This window comes from Ursus americanus, chromosome 34 (assembly GCF_024610735.1).
Source record: "Ursus americanus isolate L20-20 chromosome 34, mUrsAme1.1.p, whole genome shotgun sequence".
In the NCBI taxonomy this organism is placed as follows: Eukaryota; Metazoa; Chordata; class Mammalia; order Carnivora; family Ursidae; genus Ursus; species Ursus americanus.
The window spans coordinates 23,209,212-23,232,207 of record NC_142160.1 but is presented as its reverse complement, the minus strand read 5'-3'; the positions used below and the strand labels follow the sequence as shown (position 1 = coordinate 23,232,207).

Below are 22,996 nucleotides of genomic sequence, written 5' to 3'. Positions count from 1 at the left end.
TAACTAGGACCTTAACTTCACTTGAGGCTGTCAAAAACATATAAAGCTAACTTTCAAAGAAATATCTAACATTTGCTAGGATTTCCCATTTCCAAAATGCTTCGACATGCATCGTCCATGTGGCAGCATGGGAAAAAGCACAAGGTAAAATGGTACCATTTCATTCCTAACGAGCAGAAGAATGATCAGGCCTGTCTGCCCAGCAGTTCTGTAGAATGGAGTGATCTGGGGAGGAACTAACGCTGTCCGCCTGGGCCCTGGGGCCAGGCTAGCATGGGCTCAGATCCCAATTCTCAGTTCCTGCCTGGCTCGTTTACCAAGAAAATCACTTACCCTCTCTGAGTCTGTTTATTCTCCTTGAAAATGGCCTTAATCATACTTACCTCACAGGGCTCTTTGGAAAAGAGGAGGACGATAGTGGTCATGACCACAGCAATAACAAACCCTTACCCGGCACTAGGTACCGGGCTCTTTTCTATTGAAATGTTAAGCTGAACCGAAGGCTTGGAACATAATTGATTTCTAGATTTTTAACTTTGAAATAGAATCTATTCTTAGACCTTAAAAAAAAAAACACGCATAGAATTTAGTGATGGAACAAAGGTTAAATAGCATTTAAGCCAAGTTACTGCCTCTTTTTTTTAATAGCCGTATTGAGGTATACTTCACATACCGTACAATTCACTCACGTAAAATATACAGTTCAGTGGGTTTGGGTATATTACATTATTTTTGTAAATTTTGGTAAAATAAACATAAAATTTTCCATTTTAATCAAGTTTAAGTGTACAGTTCCATGGCATTGATTACATTCACAATGTTGTACAACTGAGACCACTAGCTATTTTCAGAACATTTTCCATCACACTAAACAGACACTCTGTAACCATTAAGCAGTAATTTCCCATTTCCCCCTTTCCCCCCAGCCCCTGGTAGCTTCTGATCTACTTCTGTCTCTCTGAATTCACACATTCTAGCTATTTCATAAATATGGAATCTTATAATATTTATCTTGTGTCTGGCTTATTTCAGTTCATGTAACATTTTCAAGGTTCATCCATGTTGTAGCATGTATCAGAACTTCCTTATTTTTTGTGGCCAAGTAATATTCCATTGTGTGTATATACCACATTTGGTCCATCCATTCATCTATTGGTAGATACTTGGGTTGCTTCCACCTTTTGGCTACTGTCAATAATACTGTGGTAAAAATTGGCCTACAGGTTAACTGTTCGAGTCGTAGGAGTGGAATTGCTGGGTCATATAATTCTATGTTTCATTTCTTCACCAATTGTTTTTGATAGAGAACAGCACCATTTTATATTCCCATGAACAATGTATGAGGGTTTTAATTTCTCCATATTTTTGCCAACACATTATTTTCTCTTTCTTTTTTATTATAGTCATCCAAGTATGTGAAGTGGTATCTCACTGTGGTTTTAATTTGCATTTCCCTAATGACTAAAGATGTTGAGCATCTTTTCATGTGCTTATTGGCCATTTCAGTATCTTCTGTGGAGAAATGTCTATTCAAGTTCTTTGTCTACTTTTTAAATGGATTATCTTTTTATGGTTAGGTCGCAGGAGTTCTTTATGTACTCTGGACATTAAACACTCTCACATACATGACTTCCGCATATTTTTCCCATCCTGTAGGTTGTCTTTAAACTTTTGTGGGGGGGGTGGTTAGGGACAGAAGGAGGAGAGGGAGAGAGAATCCTTTTTTTTTTTAAGACTTATTTATTTTAGAGAGAGCGCGTGAGCATGTGAGTGGGGGGAGGGGCAGAAGGAGAGGGAGAGAGAAAATCTTCACGCAGACTCCCCACTCAGCATAGAGCCCAACATGGGGCTCAATCTCACGATCCCAAGATCATGACCTGAGCCGAAACCAAGAGTTGGACACTTAACCGACTGAACCACCCAGGCACCCCAAGAGAACCTTAAGCAGGCTCTACTCCCAGTGTGGAGCCCAATGCAGAGCTTAATCTCACAACCTGGAGATCATGATCTGAGCCAAAATCAAGAGTCAGATGCTTGGGGCGCCTGGGTGGCACAGCGGTTAAGCGTCTGCCTTCGGCTCAGGGCGTGATCCCGGCGTTATGGGATCGAGCCCCACATCAGGCTCCTCCGCTATGAGCCTGCTTCTTCCTCTCCCACTCCCCCTGCTTGTGTTCCCTCTCTCGCTGGCTGTCTCTATCTCTGTCGAATAAATAAATAAAATCTTAAAAAAAAAAAAAAGTCAGATGCTTAATCGACTTAGTCACCCAGGCATCCCTTTAAACTTTCTTGATGATATCCTTTGATGCAGCAAAATTTAAAATTTTTATGAAGTCCCATTTATCTATTTTTTCCTTTGTTGCCTGTGCTTTTGGTATCTTTTAAAGATCCATTGCCAAATGTAAAGTCATAAAGATTTACCCCTTTGTTTTCTTCTAAGAGTTTTATGGCTTTAGCTCTTATATTTAGGTTATTGATTGATTTTGAGTTAATTTTTGTTTATAGTGTGAGGTAGAGGTCCAACTTCATTCTTTTGCATGTGGAAACTAGTTGTGCCAGTCCCATCTGTTAAAGAGATTATTCTTTCCCCATTGAATGGACTTGGTACTCTTGTCTAAGATCAGTTGGCCGTAGCCTTATGGATTTATATCTAAACTCACTTCTGTTCCATTTGTCTGTATGTCTATCCCTGTCGTAGCATCACGCTGTTTTGATTACTGTAGCTTTGCGGTTAGTTTTGAAATTGGAAATAAGTCCTTCGACTTTGTTGTTGTTCTTTTTCAAGATGGTTTTGGTTATTTGAGGCTCCGTGCAATTCCCTATGAATTTAAGGATCAGCCTTTCCATTTCTGCAAAAAAAAAGTCCTTTGGAATTTTGATATGGATTGCCACTGAATCTGTAGAGTTCTTAGGGTATATTGACCTCATGACAATATTAGGTCTTCCTGCTCAGGAGCATGGGGTGTCTTTTATTGAGGTCTTCTTTAGAATCTCTTTCAGTAATCTTTTCTAATTTTCAGTTCACAGTCTTTAATCTCCTTGCTTAAATTTATTTCCAGATATTTTATTCTTTCAGATGTTATTATAAATGGAATTGTATTCTTAATTTTCTTGAGTTACTCATTCTTAATAATGTAATAGTTATTATAGCAGTAGTTAACATTTATCTTCAGTCAGTACTAAGCACTTATGTGTTTTATCTCATTTAATTCTTTTTTTCCTTCAGTATTTTCAACTTTTTCTTTTCTCCTAGATTTTTTCTTTAATGTCTTAGATTTTTCTCATCTTAAAATTATCTTCCTTCAACCTAATACTTTTCTCTTTCTCTCTTCTCCCCTTTATAACCACACTTGTTGGTTGTAAGTTGACTGTATCTGTTCCTCTTTCCTGTACTTCCATTCATTCTCTCCTCCCCTCCTGGCTGGCACCTGTCTCCTGGCTCTACCGTCTACTTCAAAGCTCTTGAGAAATTCCCTCGTGCTCTCTCTGTCACTAAAGCCCTTAAAACCTCAGCTGAATCCAGCATAGTTCACCACTCCCTCCATCTTGAAATATTTTCCCCTTTGCCTTCGTGAAATTATATTCTCCTTGTTTTTTCCCTGATTGCTTGTTCTCTGTCTTTGCTAACTCATCCCATACCATCAGTCCTTTACATATGAGAATTCCTCAAAGCTCTAGCTTTATGCCTCTTCTGTACTCTGTTTTAGATACTTCGTCTTTTTTTCATGGCTACAGTGCAACTCGGACAACTTCCAAATTTAATCCTTAATCCCAGATTTGCCTTTGAGCTCTGGATTCCTGTATCCAACCACTGACATCTTCATGAGATTGTCTTATAGATGAATTCATGATCTTCCTTATTTATCTCCCCACAATTCCCCCCACTCCTCCCTTCATGGCGGAGAATAGAGTTTTCCATGTGCTTTCGATCCATTCAAGTAGGTAAACTAGCAGTCATCCTTGACTCTGTCTTCTTCCTTATTACCCATGAACCACTAAGTCCTATAGATGATATCTTCTGAATATCTTGAATCTGTTCATTTCTCATTACTGCTGCCAACAGCCTAGTCTCCTTGCTATGGTCCTTCCTCCAATGTGAGGATTAGGCCTGCCTGTCAGTCATGTGATCTTTGGGTCTCAGCTTCTCATCTCTCATAGACCGTGGTTTAAACCAACAAAACGTAGCACTCTCTAAATCTCAAAACAAAAGAGTTTTTTCTTTTCCCCAAACAGTGCATGGTGCATAGTGTGCTGAAATGGACATCTGTCTGTAACTTCAACTTTTTACATTTTTATCTAGGGCAGTTTTGCTTCTGTTAGCCATATCTCTCATTCTAGGGAAACGACCCTATTTAAAGGGAAAACTTTATCCAGAAAAGGAATGGTCTGCCCCAAAGATATACTGAAGTTTCCACTACTTCATGGAAAAATAGAAAACCCGCTCACAGTCCTCTGTTTGGAGCTAACTTTCTAACATTCCTGTTTGTCCACTCTCCATTTGACTAAACCATTTCCAGAGAACACTAGGATTTCTGCGTAGGTTCTCCTTAGAGCAGTTCTTCACTGAGGTCTCTGGATAAGCTACAAAGGAAGGGTACAGAACCCCTGAAATTGTGGGCCATCGTGTGATCTTGGGCTTTTACTTCTGGAAGTACCAGCTTCCCCATCTATAAAATGGAGTTTTTAATAGTCTCTGTCTCATAAGATTATTGTGAGGATTAAATGGGATAATTGAATAGATATGAAAAGCCGAGCATTATAACCAGTGAACAGCTACTTTAATATTATAACAGGGCTTATATTATAAGATAAAGGCAATAATGTCTAGAGCAACATGTAGCAGAGAGGGTGAGACCTAGTGCGGTTACTTTCAAAAAGCATTGGTGGAGGGACAGGAATAGGAGAGAGTTTGCTCCCAGTAACTGTAAGGTGTCTTTATTTCTGTGTCTTGGAGTTGCTGTGACTGTGACAGGGGCTAAGTTATAACTACAGACCAAAACCTGGGCAGCATGAAAAAACTAACGGGTCAATATAATGGGGTCAAATTCACTTTAATATAATGCAGGTGAGCAGAGAAAATGTATTTAGTCTATAGCAGACCTATGTTCTTTATGACACCACCACCCCACTTACCCTGTCCAGCCCGTATCATGATAATTGCTGGAAATATAGGAACTAACCATATGTTCAATCTGTTCAGACCTTGTTCTGGTAATTTAACCATTTTCTTTAAATAATTCCCAGCTTTCTTGATTAAGAATATTCAGTTTCTTAGTCTCTTCCATCTTCCGCCCTGTGTTTCTTGCCCTAAGGTTGAGTCAAGTGTACGTGATGGTTGGGTATAGAGCTTTTACTGCATCATATGGTGTTGAAGGGAAAGGGACCTCCTGAATTTCAGTTGGTCTTTGGGTGTGACTGCTGTCCCTCGCCTGCCTTTCTTTGCTGGGCCCTGATGGTGAAGCCCAGAGTTGGTATAACGTGTAGTTCCAGTCTTGCTTTCAATTTAGACCATGGAGGTGCTTTGGCTTCATCTTGTCTCTTAATGGTGTTACAAATCCCCGTGGAGGCTACTAGGTCTTGTCTTGCTTGCTAGCCCAGTGGCCTGTCCTCATCTTCAGTCTTGGGGTCAGTGCCCCACAATAACTGACTCCCATTGGCTCTCAGGATCATTGTCACTTGAGGCCAAGGAGTCTATAGTTAGTCTGTCTTTCCATGATTGTTCTTCCCTGCTCTGTCAGCGAGGCTGGGCAGTCCCATATGGGTGTGGGACCTCTGCACCGCAGGCTGTGTTCTCCCCCTCTGCCCTCAGTGGTACCTTATCACCCCCTTTGAGGGCCAAAACTCACGAGGCCAGATCTCAGGAAAATTGGGACACACATCTTTCTTACCATCTCTTTTCTCCTTTCTGCCCTTTCCAAGGCTGGAAAATGGTAGAGTTTCCTTCTACTTTCTTTATATCAGTACTTCTGAAATTACCTGTGGAGAAGGCACAGTTTTCATGTTATTATTAGTTTGTCACAGCCCAATACTTTTATAAAACATGAACTATAGTCATAAAATGAAATAAAAAATTAAAATATACAATAAAAGTCCATCTTTTTGTTATTATGACTATTAATATTCAAGAGACATAAGTTTATTCTGTCCAATTGTTTTAAATGTTTCTGAACACTTTCGATTTCTGTACTTAACCATCATGTACCAGTAAGAGGTAGTAATGTGGACCAGCCCACTTTGGTTCATGGCCTCCTTCCTTATTCCTGCTAAGCATTAGTGGTGGACAGCAGCATCTTCTCTCAACCCCAGAAGAGCACCTGGGGCCTCTTAAGATGTGGATGGAAACTGAAGGAATTTAGAAAATTTTAGAAAATACTCTCCATAGGACAATGATCTGTCTTGAAAGGCTGTTCTCATGCTGTAAAATCCTATTTCTGAATGCTGGAAACTGAATATTACTTTTCACATTTCAACTATCATAAATTCTTATATCCCCATGGCAGATGGGTGCCCTGGGTGGCCCAACTAAAGGTCATGAGCTCAGAAAGGCAGAATAGAAAAGCATGTGTGATTTTCAGACTCTTATCCCTGTCATGCTGATTTGTAATATTGACAAACAACGAAACAAAACAAAACAAACAACCCTAGTTTGGTTTTTTAAAAAAAACACCGGATTCTTTTCTTCATTGAGGGGCTGACATTATTTTCTTCTCAATTAGCCCCAGCCTTCATCTACTCATTTTCTTTCTTTTTGCAGTGAAGAAAAGAAATGTTAAGAAAATGATTACCTGTAGAAATACTTAATGATGGCCGTGTAGTAAAAGCAATGAGGTGTTTTCAATTTCTGTTCTCTGCAGGAACTAAAGTTAAAAACAGAGCAGGAAGAAGCTCTGAAACTGAGAGCTGAGGACCTCGATGCATTGAACATGAAAAAGAGAAAAGGTTCGTTTGGAAGAACAGAGCAGCTCCAGGTTTGTCTATTCTGTTCAGTGTTTCCTGCTTTCTCTTTGCTCTGATGATGGCCTAACTAGAGGTAAAAAGTGGGGAACTCTGCATAAATCTGCAAACACCAGATTTCGCCACTTGAGTACAAATTTTCTGGTATTTCTCCCCAAACATTTCTCTCATTAAAAAATTACTCTCTCATCCGGAAATGTGCTATGTTCTTATTTCAGTACAAATGGATTTATTTGAATGTTGTAGAATGTAAACATGAAATCCATATTCACTAGATTGTTTCCATGGAACTAAACCAGTCTTGATATGGGAATAAAGGCTGGCTTATTCCCATGGAAACAATATATGTCTAAGAATCAGAGCCTCCCCCTGCCCCGTTCCTATGTAACCAGATTGTATATGCACCATATATGATAAATTAAAAAGTTGTTTTAGTGCCACATTTAAAAAATGAAATCCAGGGGCGTCTGGGTGGCTCAGTTAGTTAAACATCCGACTCATTATTTCAGCTCAGGTCATGAGCTCAGGGTCGTGAGATCGAGCCCCACATCCGGCTCCGTGCTGAGTGCAGAGCCTGCTTGGGATTCGTTCTCTCTCCCTCTGCCCCTTCCCTGCTCTCTCTCTCTCTCTTTTCCTCTAAATAAAAAAAGAAAGAGAGAAAACCATAAACTAGTCTCAAAGTTCAAAGAAACATTTTAGTTTATGTAAATTCAAAATGGCAATTCTAAAAATCTTACTGAAAGAAAAATATGCACTTAAAACTGTGATTACACTCAAATGCTGATACATCACCTTAATTCTGAAAAATTTGTTTGCTCTTTCTTAAATTTTATATGTTATATTTTAACAGTAAAATTTAGTACATGAATGTATTCCCAGTTATTTATTTATTTATTTAAGATTTTATTTGAGAGAGAGGAGAGCGAGCACCAGAGGAAGAAGAGCACAGGGAGAGGGAGAAGCAGGCTCTCCACTGAGCAGGGAGCCCAATGTGGGGCACGGTCCCAGGACCCCAGCATCATGACCTGAGCTGAAGGCAGACGCTTAACTGACTAAGCCACCCAGGTCTCCCTTCAGTTATTTATTTTACTAGTGTGTTTTAGATGCTGGTTAAAGTGCTGTCACTCTGACATTCTAGGCTGCTTGGTAATAATATTTCTGGGCAGAAAGGGTATGTTAGGGAATAGGAGAGGTAGGAACGCAAAGGATAATGAGACCTGTTTTTCAAAATGTTAAGGATCTAAATTTTTAAATGAGTATGTAACAAAAAGATTCCCACAGCTTGCACAACATAGGGTTAAAAATATTAATAAAACAAAACAAAACTTCATGTTTTTTAATACTGCAAAAAAAACTCCACTTTCCAGAGTGTGACTGTAAACAAGAACAAGATTATAAGGCAATCAATATGGGTATCCAAAGAGCTTAGGACAGGACATTGATTTGTTATGATGTTCCTTTAGAAGAAAGCATTTAAAATTGGAACTGTGTGATAGGAACCTTTGCTATAAAAAGAGAAAAGACAAATCAAGGAATTTTCAGAAAATTTACTAAGATACAGTGAATTATGCAAATCATAACCTTTATTATGTCAAATGCAGAAAAATCCACCCATTTATTATTTCCCCCAAAAAACTTGTATTATGTGGACTCCTACCCATTCTTCAAAGCACTGCTAAAATATACTTACTCTAATACCAGCACTGACATTTCTTCCATTTCCCAGACAGCCAATCTCTCCCTCCATTTTTGCTGACACAGTACCCAGGAGTTAGGTGTATATAGCATTTATTATCAACAATCATAGTTTTTCGGGTTTCCCTCTTATTGGAACGGACCTTACAAAAGATCTGTTACTCATCTTTCAAACCCCACTCACAGTCAAGGAGTGTTTGTAGAATGGTTTAGCTAATTGGTAGACTCCATAGGGTGTCCTATATGGAGTTTCTAAGGTAGAGCTGGATATAACAATACTGAAGTATTTCTGTAGTTTCTCTGGGATATCCTTCCTGGTCCTTGTAATTGTGGAGCTCTATTCTAGGCTTCCGTATTATCTGGATGCGATAGTGCTTATAGCACCATGCTGTGTAGGTCTAGATGGAGGACTGCGTAGCGCTGGATCTACTTTGCTTTGGCCATTTTGCTCTCTTTTTCTCATGCGTATTCACTATCTCATTTTTTTTTAAACTAATTTTTTAAAAGATTTTATGTATTTAAGAGGAAGAGTGAGCGAGAGCGAGCGAGCGGGGGGAGGGCAGATGGGGAGGGAGAAGCAGACTCCCGGCTGAGCAGAGAGCCCAACGTGGGGCTCTGTCCCAGGACACTGGGATCATGATCTGAGCCAAAGGCAGACGCTCAACCGACTGTATCTCATGTTTTAATATAGATTTCTAGGCATCATCTTTATCACGCTGGGGAAGAACTGGAAAATACTACTGTGTTTTCCTGTTACTTGTTGGTTAGCTGGCGTTGCTTCATTACCATGTCCACAGCGCAGATGGGTGCTTGGTTGCGTTCATCTTGGACAGTCATATTCCGTGCTTATTTTTGTCTTCTTTGTTTCTGGGTGTCCTCAATTCAAGAGAATACTGAGATGCTTCTTTTGGAAGTCTTCCCGGCTCAACTTATTTTATAATTACTTGCTGTTGACAGGCTAGAGTGCAGAGTGCATTCCCATGCTCCATCATATGTGTCTTCCACTGTGTGTATTCGTTTATTCACTTTGTTGGTTATTTGATAGCATCAGGCATTCATTCAGCTAGTCATTTGATGTTTTATTGAAGGCCGGTCATGGGCTAGGAAGTATGCCAGGCTTGGGGATAGAGAGGGACAAAAGAGAGTCTCTGCAGTCAATCAAGGAGCTCAAGTCGTGGAGACAGACCGTAGAGCAGCCAGCCGCGTAAGTGCTGTGCTGAAGGTACGCTCCTCTGTGACAGAGAAGATCCCAGCATGTTCTTACAAATAACTCGTAATATAGATGTGGAAAATTGTCAGCCCTTTCTTTGTCAGCCTAGAAAACCCCAGACTCGAACATATTTGGGGAAGACATCTTGATTCCTCATAAAACACAGCAAGATGTTAACTGGAACCATTTCTTGATGGGTTTAGACAGGAACACTATTTTATTCTCACCGAGAGTTTTTAAAAGTTCACTTAAGGTGTTCCAGATAGTTTAAAAATGTTCATTTAGGGTGTTCTAGCCGATTAGAAGTTCTGTTCTTACCATATATGCCTTATGGCAGAAGAAAAACAAATGATATAACATTTCTTTGGAATTTTCATGTAGAAATTGGATGAGCAAAAGAAATGGTTAGATGAAGAAGTAGAGAAAGTCCTGAACCAACGCCAAGAATTGGAGGAGCTGGAAGAAGACTTAAAGAAGCGAGAGGCCATAGTTTGTAAGAAGGAGGCCCTGTTACAGGAGAAGAGCCACCTGGAAAATAAGAAGCTGAGATCAAGTCAGGTATTCTCTTTGTTATACCCTTTGATTGTGGTTGTAAGCCATATGAACGAGGATTTTTTCCTAAGAAGTAAATCAGACCACTGTGAAATTCGAAACCCAAAGAAAACTCTTCTGGTTTTCAGTGTATTTTGCATGTTAGTGCTTATTTAATGACCCCCACTAAAATCTATCGCAATTTTGACATTAAATGTTCAATGTTCTGCCAAGTATGATTTATTATTAACTTTTTTTGGCATTCTAAAAATTATGGTAAAATATACGTAACATAAAATTTGCCATTTTAACCATTTTTAAGTGCACAGTGTTATATAACCATTACCCTATTTCCAAAATGTTTTATTGCCCCAAACAGAAAGTCTGTAACCGTGAAGCTATAACTCTTCATTTCCCCTGGCAACCTCTATTATAACTTAAGTGCATATTTAAGAAATAAATTGTACCATTTGATGCTGTATGGAGAACACTGGTAATTTGGGAAAATAGACTTAAAGATCATCTACTGGGGCGCCTGGGTGGCACAGTGGTTAAGCGTCTGCCTTCGGCTCAGGGCGTGATCCCGGCGTTGTGGGATCGAGCCCCACATTGGGCTCCTCCGCCATGAGCCTGCTTCTTCTTCTCCCACTGCCCCTGCTTGTGTTCCCTCTCTCGCTGGCTGTCTCTATCTCTGTCGAATAAATAAATAAAATCTTAAAAAAAAAAAAAAAGATCATCTACTACTACCCAAAGTTAGGGGTTTGCAGGGTTCCTTTAGAAGAAAGAGTTTATGTAATGAAGATTTATTAATTTTTCAAATTATAACAACATGGGGAACTTTACAAGAACTTTTCCTAGAGAACTCTGGTTTTATGAGCCAAAAAAAGTGATTTTATGAAGGAGTTTGCCTCAATTTCAAGTTCTGAAAAAGGAATGATTGTGGTGGGATTCGAAGAACCAGGAGATAACTCTTTTGGATGTAGCTGTAGAAATTTTCAACAGTAGCACCAATAGCATCTGAAAATGAAGCTGGCTTGCCCCAGACTTGAAGAGGACTTTCTACCCAGCAGGCCGAGGACAGTCTACACATTAAGTAATGGAACAGAGAGGATCAGTGACCTGCCTCTTTATTAGACCTGCCTTTCAGCCAGTGTCTAGACCGGTAGGATCTGAGATGATGGTGGCGTGTTCTTAACCTCTTCTCCTCAGTATAACGGGTAAACAAGCATGGAGACCTGTACTTACCTCTGCTCTGTCCTCCATTCCCCAGTCATGTTGAGTAGCTATTAGCACTAGGCTGTGGGACACAGAAGTAGGCGCAGCCCCTCCCAACCAGCCTAGCTGCTGGTGCTGTATCCAGGTAGCCTGCTCAGGCTGGCTGTCAGGGCCAAGTTTCAAGAGCTATCCCTCAAAACACGTCAGTAACAGCAAAGGAGATGAACAAATTAAAATATCAAGTGAGTAAATAGAAGAAAATAAACTGGGACCTTTATTATATGTTCTGTACCACAAAAGAAAAAAAAAGGAAAAAATAAAAAGGAATAAGGAGGAAAATCTTTTTCCAGTTTACTTCATGATCTGGGGTGGGGGGGGGCGGGGAAGGGAAGTTTTCCAGTCTCAACACAATGTAAAATTTAGGAGCAAGAACATACTGAGTAGAGAGTACAAATAAATGAAACCCCCAGCAGCGCAAAGCAAAATCGATTCTTTGAAAATCGTTTTGATGAAACAGAAGAGAAACTTGAGACTCTTATATTGCTGGGTTCTTTTCTGAACAAAATGTAAATAGATTACATCTTTTTTCAGTGTTTAAGAAATACAAGATTCGATCCTATGCATTTTGGACAAGGAACATGATATTAAAAGAAAACTATTTTCATAACATATACAATTTCAACTCAAAATAAGTCAAAGATCTAAATGTAGAAATGAAACTATAAAACTCTTAGAAGAAAACAAAGATGTAAATCTTTGTGACCTTGGGTTAAGCAATGGTTTCTTTGTTATTACACCTGAAGCACTTGTGCTTGGTGCACAAGCAACAAAAGAAACATTAAATAAATTGGTCTTAATCATAATTAAAAACATTTGTTATGCAAAGGTCACTATCAAGAAAGTGGGTGTTGAAAAGACAAGCCACAGAATGGGGGAAAATATTTGCAAACCATATACCTGATAAAGGACTTGTATCTAGAATATTGAAAGAAGTCTTAACTCAATAATAAAAAGACAATTAAAAAATAGGCAAAGGGGGCGCCTGGGTGGCACAGCGGTTAAGCGTCTGCCTTCGGCTCAGGGCATGATCCCGGCATTCTGGGATCGAGCCCCACATCAGGCTCCTCCGCTATGAGCCTGCTTCTTCCTCTCCCACTCCCCCTGCTTGTGTTCCCTCTCTTGCTGGCTGTCTCTATCTCTGTCGAATAAATAAATAAAATCTGGAAAAAAAAATGGTCAAAGGATCTAAGAGACATTTCTCAAAGAAGATACACAAATGGCCAATAAACATGTGAAATGATGCTCAACATCACTAGCCGTCATGGAAACGTGAATTGAAGCACAGATGAGCACCTGCTCTGCACCTACAGGATGGCTGTGGTCAGAAAAACATATGAGAAGTGTTGGTGACGATATGAAGGAATTGGAATTTTTTGTATATTGCATGTGGGTTTGTAAAATGGTGCAATTGCCCTGGATAACTATCTTGAAGTTCCTCAAAAGCTTAAACATAGAGTTATCGCATCACCCAGCAATGCCACTCCTAGGTATACATCCAAGAGAAGTGAAAACACATGTCCACACAAAAACTTGTATGTGAATGTGCATTACGGCATTCGTAATAATAGCCCCGAAATGAAAAAAACCTCAAATGTCCATCAGCTGATGAACGGATAAATGGAAAGTGGTATATCCATACTGTGGAATATTACCCAGCAATAGAAAGGAATGAAGTTCTGATCCTTGCTATCACATGGAGGAACCCCAAAAATGTTGTGTTAAGGGAAAGAAGCCAGCCACAAAAGAACAGGCATTGTATGACTCCATTTATAGCAATGTGCAGATGAGGCAATTCCATAGACAGAAAGTAGAATAGTGGTTACTTAGGGCTGGGTTGGGGGTTGGGGAAGAAATGGAATGAGTGGGCATTGGGGATGGGCATGGGGTTTCATTTTTGGGGGCGATGAAAACATTCTAAAATTGATTGTGGTGATGGTTGCACAACTGTGAATATACTGAAAACCACTGAATTACACACTTTAAATAGGTGACTTAGGGGCTCCTGGCTGGCTCCCTTGGTGGAATATGCGACTCTTGATCTTGGCGTTGTGAATCTGAGCCCCACATTGGGTGTAGAGATTACTTAAAAAAATAAAATAAAATCTTAATAAAATAAATACATGAACTGTATGGTATGTGAATTATCTCTCAATAAAGCTATTACTCAAAAAAAGCTATACATCCATAAAGGGTAAAAAAAAGATAAGACAACAGAAGACCAAAGATTACCAGGAAATGTAAAATGGAAAGAATAGATAAGTGGTTACTGACCTAGCAGAAGAGGCTGAAATCCAAGTCCCTTGAGACAGACAGGATTGAGAGCCAAGGCTGTAGCATTAGCTTTTTTTTTTTTTTTTTAAGTTATAACAGTTTTATGAGAGAGAATTCACATAGATAAAATAAAAAAAAGACTCAGAGAGGCACCTAGGTGGCTCAGTTCATTAAGCATCTGACTTTTGGTTTCCACTCAGGCCATGATCTCAAAGTCGTGAGATCGAGCCCCATGTGGGGCCCCGCGCTCAGCGAGGAGTCTACCTGGGATTCTCTCTCCCTCTCCCTTTGCCCCTGTCCCTGTTTGTGCATGCATTCTCAATAAATAAATAAATAAAAATCTTTTTTAAAAAAAGACTCAGAAATGAAGGGACCAAGATTTTCAGAAGGCAGGAATGAGGCATAAAGATGAAAACAGGGCATCAGCAGGAAACATCCTTTTCTCACTCTGAGACTAGATGGTTTATTTTCTGAAGGTTGAACCAGATACAGCAGAGGGTTGGGTAAGTCAAAATACAACAGGGAATGAATGAAAATCCAGTTTACATACGAGTCCTGAGACAGCCATTTCCTAACCCCTACTTGGATCCCAGAGTGCTGGCAGCCAGATTTATACCTCCCAGCAGGACATTGGCAGCTTTTCTGAAGCAGTCCCTGAAAAAAACAACTAAAAACACCCTTGGGCACCCCCAACTAAGTGGCCAGACCCCAGATGTATCCTATGGTGACAAAGCATACCCATCATAGAGCACATCAGCATTTTCATACCTGACTCTTACATGGGACGGCCATGTCAGGAATGCTACTAATATGAAAGACAGAGACCAAGAAAAAAAGAAGCCCAGAGACATTAGAGATAGGGAAAGGAGCTGAAAAAACTTCCAAAAAACCCTTAAAGCCTCAAGGTGGTGAAAGATGATGCCCTATCCATAAAATGGGAACTGCAGGAAATTTTAAGGGTTGGAGGATAACGTTGAGGAAATATCTCAGAAAGTAAATAAAAGGATAAATAGGAAATAGGGGGGAAAATTTTAGTTGGCAGATAAATCCAGGAAGTCCAACATCCAAGAAATAGGAATTCCAGAAAGATACAACAGAAAAAACTGGAGAGGGAATTATCAAAGACAATATAAAAAATGTTCCCAACACTGGGGACATGAGACTCTAGATTGAAATAGGTCATCAAGGGCCCAGCAAAATGAGTGCCAAAGGCACACCACTGTGAAGTTTTGAGTACACTAAGGAAAAGAAAAGATCCCGAAAGCTACCAGATAGAAGAGATGAGTCACGTGTAAATCTCAACAATCCGAATGGCACCGCACTTCTCTGCCTTCTTCAGTAGAAACTAAGAGACCTGCAGCAGTCTTCCAACTCAGAAGGAAAGTGATTCCAATCAAGACTTCTCTCTTGAGCCTAACTCTGAATCAAATATGAAGGCAGACATTTTCAGGTGAAAAAATGGCCCCCGACCGAGTCTGTCTCAGGAAACTACTAGAGGGTGTGCTCCACAAAAATGAGGGCATCAGCTATGAAGAAAGAAGACTCAGGGTCTTAAAAGTGTGATCCAACATGGAAATTCCCAGAATAACGCCAAAAGGAGGTCCCAGAACAACTAGTTTGGAGCAAGAGGATGGAGACTTCAGGCAAAATGTTTCCAGAAAAGAATGAAACAAAGAAATTCCCTGGTTTAAGTTTGGTCAAGTGAAAAAAAAAACGGTATTGAGAGGAATTGTGTAGTTCTATTGGGGAAGAATTAGTAGATGGTACCAAAAGTTGTATCCTATGGAAAGGGGCATTTTATACTAGATAGTTCAGCTGTGAATAATGTTCACAAAGCCATGTAAACTGAGTATTGATTGATTCATTTTTAAAGATTTTATTCATTTATTTGAGAAAGAGTGAGAGAGCTAGAGCACAAGATGGGGAGAGGGAGAGGGTGAGGGAGAAGCAGGCTCCCCGCTGAGCAGGGAGCCTGATGCGGGGCTCCATCCCAGGACCCTGGAATCATGACCTGAGCCGAAGGCAGATGCTTAACCTACTGAGCCATCCAGGCGCCCCAACAGAGTATTGATTTAACATAAAATTGCAATATATCTTATACTAGGAGACTAGAGGAGGGGGAGTAGAGGAGGTATAATGGTGCCAAGTCCTTGTCTTCCATAGTAGTCCGTAGGCAATATCTGAAATTGGTCATGTTATTGAGAAACATGGACATTAACACCCGGAGAAACGGCTAGAAAGGTTGAAGATGATTGTTTCTGGGGAGTGGGACTCAGGTAAAAGGGTGAAGTAGGGGAACTGCTTTAAAAAAAAAAAAAACTATAAACCTGTGGTATATATACATATAATTACTTAGATGCAAAAGTGTTTTAAAAATTCTCTAAGGTTAGACCATAATGAGGATCTCCATTACTTTAACTGGCCATATTTTCTGACCAGAATGAAATAAGAGTGGAACAAATTATTTAAACAGCAACAAACCAAATCTCAACCTTTATGGAAATTATAATATAGTTAGTTACAGGCCATATAACTATGTAACAGTCCAAGGAAGAAAAGTTTAATTTAGGAAATAATAAAAAAAAATACTACCTCTCAAAACCAGTATTCTGTAGTCTGGTGCAGCCAAGCAATACTTGGCAATAAATTCAACATTTAAATCTCCATTTTTATTTATTTATTTTTTTTGAGAGAGAGTATAAGTGGGGTGGGGGAAGGCAGGGGGAGGGAGAGAGAGAATCTCAAGCAGGCTTCTTGTCCAGGGTGCAGCCTGACATGGGGCTTGATCTCGCCACCCTGAGATCATGACCTGAGCCGAAATCAAGAGTCAGACGCTTAACCAACTGTGCCACCCAGGCGCCCCTTGAATCTCCATTTTTTTAAAAAGAGGCATTCAACTCCAGATTTTAGAAAATGAACCCTACCCCCCAACAAAAACCCCACGAGAAAACAACAATGTGGAAACTAAAAATATATTCAGTTAGCAATTTTCTCTATTTTTCTAATTTATATGCCGTCTGGATTTCGACTATTTTGGGGGTGTTTGGTTGATTGTGTCTTTTTAGATCTTAAACACAGATAGCGTGAAAATATCAACTCGCCTGGACTTGTTGGACCAAGAGTTGTCTGAAAAGAATGTAGAGCTTCAACGCAGCACAGCTGAGGAGAAAATCAAGATTTCAGAACAAGTTCACGCCCTTCAGAAAGAAAAGGATCAGCTACAGAGACGAAGAAACAGTGTGGATGAGAAGCTTAAAAATGGTAGTGTGTTATCACCTGAAGTAAGTCCATATTCTTTAGAACTGGAAGTGCTCTATGATGGGTCACTCGAATGATTTCCTGTGTCTTTGTTAACTTAAACATAAAAATGAGAAATCTGGCAAACTTTCGTTTCCTTGAGACTTTGTCAGATGTCATGAGTTTACTGGCTCCTGTTAGGTGCCGTAAGGCATGCTAGACTACCACGTGGGTCCATGAACGTGGCCCCTTGCTGGCATTGCCAGGGATTGGGAAACTAATACTTCCCTTGAATAGGGCCTTTCTCAGCTGGGGTTTCTCACCGGACATCACAGAATACAGAAGATGATTTCAAGGACTCTTTTCCTCAGTTCTTTCAAAGAGAGCACCTACCTTCTCTCTCTGCTTCTTTCTCGAACGATCCTAGGTAATCTGTCACATGCTATGAATGGCTAGGGCATTAAGGGGTAATTCTGGGGTAAGTCCCAACCTTTGAGAGCATGTTCTAGCCGAGTAGATGCATGGAATTCAAATCCCAATAAAAATACCTTTGATAATTTATCAACTACTGATAAATTATTGAACACTACATCTGAAACTAATGATGTACTATAAGTTGGCTGATTGAATTAAAATTTTAAAAAAGAAAAAATATAAAAACTATAAAAATTAAAATACCTCTGAGTTTGAGTCTTCATTTATGAGGAGCGTATGGCTCCTCACCTTTCTTTTTTTAAACTGTAAAAGATAGTACATTTATGGTTGTCAAATTCCCCAAGACTTTGTCTTTTTTCAGAATTTTACATCAATTGGCACTGGTACCCATCCCTTACTTTATCAGACAGGTATGAATTTTTGAGCCTGAATTTCTCTGCAAATATTTTTTGTTGATGTCCTGTCATGACCAAAGCAAGAGAGAATTGCTAAGAGAAAGTGAGTAGTTGGGAATCATGCACCTTGCTGAATCTTACATAGTTTTAGAATGGAGCAAGTGGGAGAGAAAGTTAAGGGGGCTGGTTAAGAAGGAACAGGAGCGAGGATTTCATAAAATTAGATTGTTGGTCACTGCGTGGATGAAAGGAACTGAAGACTGACTGGGTTGGGGGCTATGTGGCATTATAAACCTCACTGCCCCTTTCTATAGCCCGAGTAGCTGTGCAGAGGACCAGAGAATCAGACTGTCCTGCCGAGTGTGTTAAATTGGAGCCTGGCCTTGTAGATTTGAAGGTATGAGAGCCCAAGATACCGCAAAATAGGAGTATTTAAGGAATTCTTACCTGCCTAGGACTGTTACTGGGCCCTATGGAAGAAATCAAAAAAAGTAAAAAGCATTATGTCTCTTTTGAGAAATTCATATATTATCTATCTGGGGAAAAGAGACAGATACAAGAAGACTCTAAACCCTGAACAACATTAAAAAAAAGCAAGTTATAATAATATACTAAAACTCTACTTGTTACATTATTTATACAAAACAATGCAGGGGCCATTTGGGGGGAAGATTCATCAAGGCTGCTTCGGTGGACTGGAATCTCAGGCTGAATTATGAAAACCATGATATTGGGAGATCTAAGAAAGAAGGCCTTTGTAGCTAGAGCGCCATTAAATAAGGCATGGAGAAGGGAATGAGCAAATTATGTTTGCAGAAGGGTAGAGGGCCTGTTACCATCAAGAAACATTGGCTTTTCTGTTTCACGTGCAATTCTGTAACGACAGCTCATTATGTAGGGTTTGTGGTGAAAACCGTGGTCATACCTGTTCAGCAGCCAGTCTGGATTGGTTTGAGGGCATGATGAGCCTCCTATTAGCCGGGGTTCCATGAGCCATGTGAGCTTCTCTGCAGCCCTCTGCCGCAAGGCTGTTTCTTCTTCGTGCCCCTCCGAAGCGGGCTCTGCGCTCACCACTGTCTTAAAGCCAAGATCACTCTTACCAGCTCGATCTAGAGGATCGGGAACACGCGATTCTGATGTGACACAAGACACCAGTAAAATCGAGGTGGAACAGTCTGCTGCTCCGATCTCTTTGAACGACTTTAGGATTATTTTCTCTTTCCACAATAAATTAAAATCATTTTCATAATCGTATTAGTTAATGGGGAGTGACTGATTTTAGATCACTATACTAGTATGGGATTACCCAACAACTGAATATAGACAAATACTTCCTTTTTTTGGAAAACTCCTTAAACAAATAAAAAAAAAATACTTCCAACTCCATTTTTCTAATAATGCAGAGCAGTTGCTCGTAAGTGGGATATAGGAAGAAAATATAAGAACTATCGTATCTATGTTTATTTCACCTTTTACACTTTCAATTTCATGTTTTATCGTTAGACCGTGCATATAATTTATGGAGAAATATACATCTATGCAGTGCTTACTTAAAAGTTTTCGCTTTGTTTGCTTGTTTGTTTGTTTGTTTTTTACTGATAGGAAAGTGTGATCTAAACCGTTTGGAGACCACTGTTTTAGGTCCTTGTTGCTCTCAGTTGTGAGGTCTCTGGATCCACAGCAGTATCACCTGGGAGCCTGTTAGAAACGCAGAACCCGGGGCGGGGGGGGGGGGGGGCACCCAGAGCTGTTGAATGAGAAATCTGCATTTTAACAGGACCCCTGGTGCATGTGTGAAAAGCAGTGCTCTCTGATAAAGCCGAGTCAACTGGATAATCTGTTGTTTGTGATGTGGCAAATTTTCCATGCTGGACCGGTTTCTCATTGCCATCCATCTTGCCACACCTGTTGATGGGTTAGAGGCAATCACGACTATTCCCACGGCCTCACTGGAGGGGGCCACCCTCGGGGTTCAGTAGTCATACTGCCTTACACTATCGCAGTACTTCCCTAGCTTAGGTCCAAAAGGGTAGAAACTAAATTCTGCCAAATTGTTCTCAGACATCTATAAAGGCAAACTCTTACCACATTTGTTTTTGGTAAAATATCATAGTATGCATTTTTCAGAAGTCAGATATGTTCTTTGGATAATCCACTGTTATTTTCTGGTTCCTCTTATCCATTCAGTAACGTACCTTTCAGGACTTAAGTTTGTTTTTCTTCAAAAGGTGAATATTATTTTCTTCCAGATGGAGTGATGATCAAATCATCAAATTCTTGATGGTTGGTGATTGCACAGAGAAACAAAATGGCTGTTGAATATTTTTTTTTTCCAAAATGGCTCTTTCAGGGGATTTTTATAAAGTGGCTTTTAAAAATAAGGATTATTCAACCTCCCACTGGAATAGGTTCTTACATACCTTTCCCCTGAATTCCGAAAAAGGAGTTCTGGAAGTCATTCTGTTTTTTAGGTGGATCAGAAATATTAACCATCATTTTCCTTTGAAATGCTGGGGGAAGGAGTAGAGAGAAATATTTGGGTCATATAATCAGACATATGAAAATATTTTTTTCTCCTTTTTCCTCATTAACCCATTCAGCAGATACTTACTGAGTTTAACCTATGTGATAAGTACTGTGCTAGGCAATAGGGACATGAGTATTGGACAAGATGGTCGGCCTTCAAGGAACCGAAAGTTGTGGTAACCTCCACCACACATATTACAGGTATATAGAAATATCTATCCAAGTCTCACCAAGTGAAATAATTTCTTACTAGAAATTTGGACACCCTCAGATAAGATGTTTGGATAGTTCAAAGAACTGCTAGGTTTTCTGACAGGGATTCATCAGGGTTTTTTTCCCCCTACAAAGGAGATCTTCTTTAGCTTATGAAAAAAATGTTTTGCCGTCGACATTTTTAATGCCTTTGTTTGCCCTTTAATGACATCTCATAGAAATTTTATGAAATGGTTCATGTCCTTAAATCCTCCATACCTTTATTTAAATGCCATACTCTTTCCCCAGAGACCCTCTTCTGATGACTAGTTCTTACTAATTCCTTCTAAATCTATGTCTTCTTTCCCTCCCGGCAGTATATTGTTTCGATAGGTCCTTGAAGGGACACCAGGGCGTCTCCAGATCTAACACCTAATGTGCACTTGAGGACCTGTGGAGGGAGATACATGGCTGTAGAGCTGGTCCTGGAGGCTGAGGCTTGTTCAAGTGTATTCCTTGGTTCTCAGCACTTGCTGTATGACCTTGGGACGTTTCATACATGAGGTTTAGTGCGAGGATTCGGTGACTGCATGTTTTATATATGTGTGTGTAGACACGTAGTGCACCGTGTAGCGGTAGCAAGCACTCAGTAAACATTTTCTTAAAATTTAATAGAAGAATGGTAACGTCCATTAGACTCAGCATAGGGAGATCTTAGTGTATGACAAAGTCCAAGTCATATGATTTCATTTGACATGAGTGATTTCTGTTGTATTATATCTAGGAAGAACATGTTCTTTTCCAACTTGAAGAAGGGATCGAAGCTTTGGAAGCTGCAATTGAATACAAGAATGAAAGTATCCAGAGTCGCCAGAACTCGCTCAGAGCTTCACTCCAAAACCTCTCTTGTAGTGAAGCAAATGTCTTGGAAAAACTCATTTGCCTGAGTCCTGTTGAGATTAGAGCTATTCTTTTCAGATATTTCAATAAGGTATGTTTCGGAGGGACAGAGGATTTTCTTACACAGGGGGGCCAAGATGTTTACACATCTCACGTTTCAGAAATTGAGAGGCCTAAAACTTTGATGGCGTAACTACAGATTTAAGCATGATTTCTCCTTTCACTGCTGAATGTGGTCATCTGAAAGCTGTGTGCTTATGCAAGTATTAGGTAGGCCTCACTTAGGGAGGTTCTTAAAGTTGGAAGGGCCTTTTGAAAGGAGGGCTTTTGGAAATAGTTTTAAAAACCCAAGAATTCAAGTTATATTCCTCAGTCACTATTTCTTGGATATTTTCTAGATTTGCTTGTTGTCTCAGCATTCATGAAAAATCAAGGGCCCTCCAAGTTCGGGCTCCCTTTCCTTCATAGCTATGGGGTAGGCGTACCTGTACTTTATCATCATACCTATGACCTGAAATGAAGTTGAAGTAATGCATCAGTGACAAAGAGAATAGATTTTAGCCTTAACCTGAATAATGTCTTCACTTAAGGTATATATTATGAAGTGTTAAGCAAATAATAACTCTTTTCTCTGAAAGGGATCTTCAGTTTAAGGGAATATCAGACAATTAATGAAAAATAAAACACTGGAGTTTTAAAAATAAAGTTTCATTTCTGCTAGACAAGTAACATAAAGCTGAAAAAAATGAATGGAAATGTTGGAGCCAGAGCCCCTCTTGGGTAATGACTGTCAGGATTAAGCTATTATTGATAACAGCGCCTCCAATCACTGCATGTGTGGGGGGCAGAAAAATGGTGCGGTGCCATCGGAAGCTTTGATGGAATTCTTTTCTGGTGTTCTTTGAAAAAGGGTTCTTAACCCAAACCACCCAGGTCAAGGTCAGTGGATTTTCTGACCCTGGGTACCTTTCGTAGAAATGAGTATTTTTCTAGAGAGAAGGTCATTACATTAGCAAGTTCTCTGACACATCCACTGCAGTATATTCACTTCATAGCAGTGCAGAGAGGAACCTGTTGGACTAAATGCACAATCTGAGACTGGACTCTGTATAGTTTTTAAATGTGCGTTACTTATTTATAACATCCATTTTGGAGTTAAAACTGGGAGGTATCTAGATGTTACAAGAGGCTGTAGGTTCCTGTTCTCTATTTAGACTAGAGAAATGGAGTTAGAGGATTGTAAATGTAAATTGCCGTGACCATGTCTAAGAGATGATGGACGGGTGATAGTTAGAGCCACGTTATATTTAAAGTGAAATTGTTACCACTTCAGAATCCCAACAAACTCAAAAGGCTGTTAGGTTATTTTGTTGGGTAT

The 22,996-nt window shown here is 39.8% G+C and overlaps 1 protein-coding gene across 1 annotated transcript in view; it reads left to right on the top strand.

Annotated features, from left to right (window-relative positions):
• KIF27 (kinesin family member 27) overlaps nucleotides 1-22,996 on the top strand; it is a 79,409-nt gene that overhangs the window by 47,019 nt on the left and 9,394 nt on the right. The window contains exons 12-15 of the mRNA XM_045780852.2: nucleotides 6,852-6,965; nucleotides 10,238-10,414; nucleotides 16,999-17,214; nucleotides 21,503-21,709. Coding sequence (XP_045636808.2) covers nucleotides 6,852-6,965; nucleotides 10,238-10,414; nucleotides 16,999-17,214; nucleotides 21,503-21,709 — 714 coding nt within the window. The remainder of the gene's footprint in view (nucleotides 1-6,851; nucleotides 6,966-10,237; nucleotides 10,415-16,998; nucleotides 17,215-21,502; nucleotides 21,710-22,996) is intronic.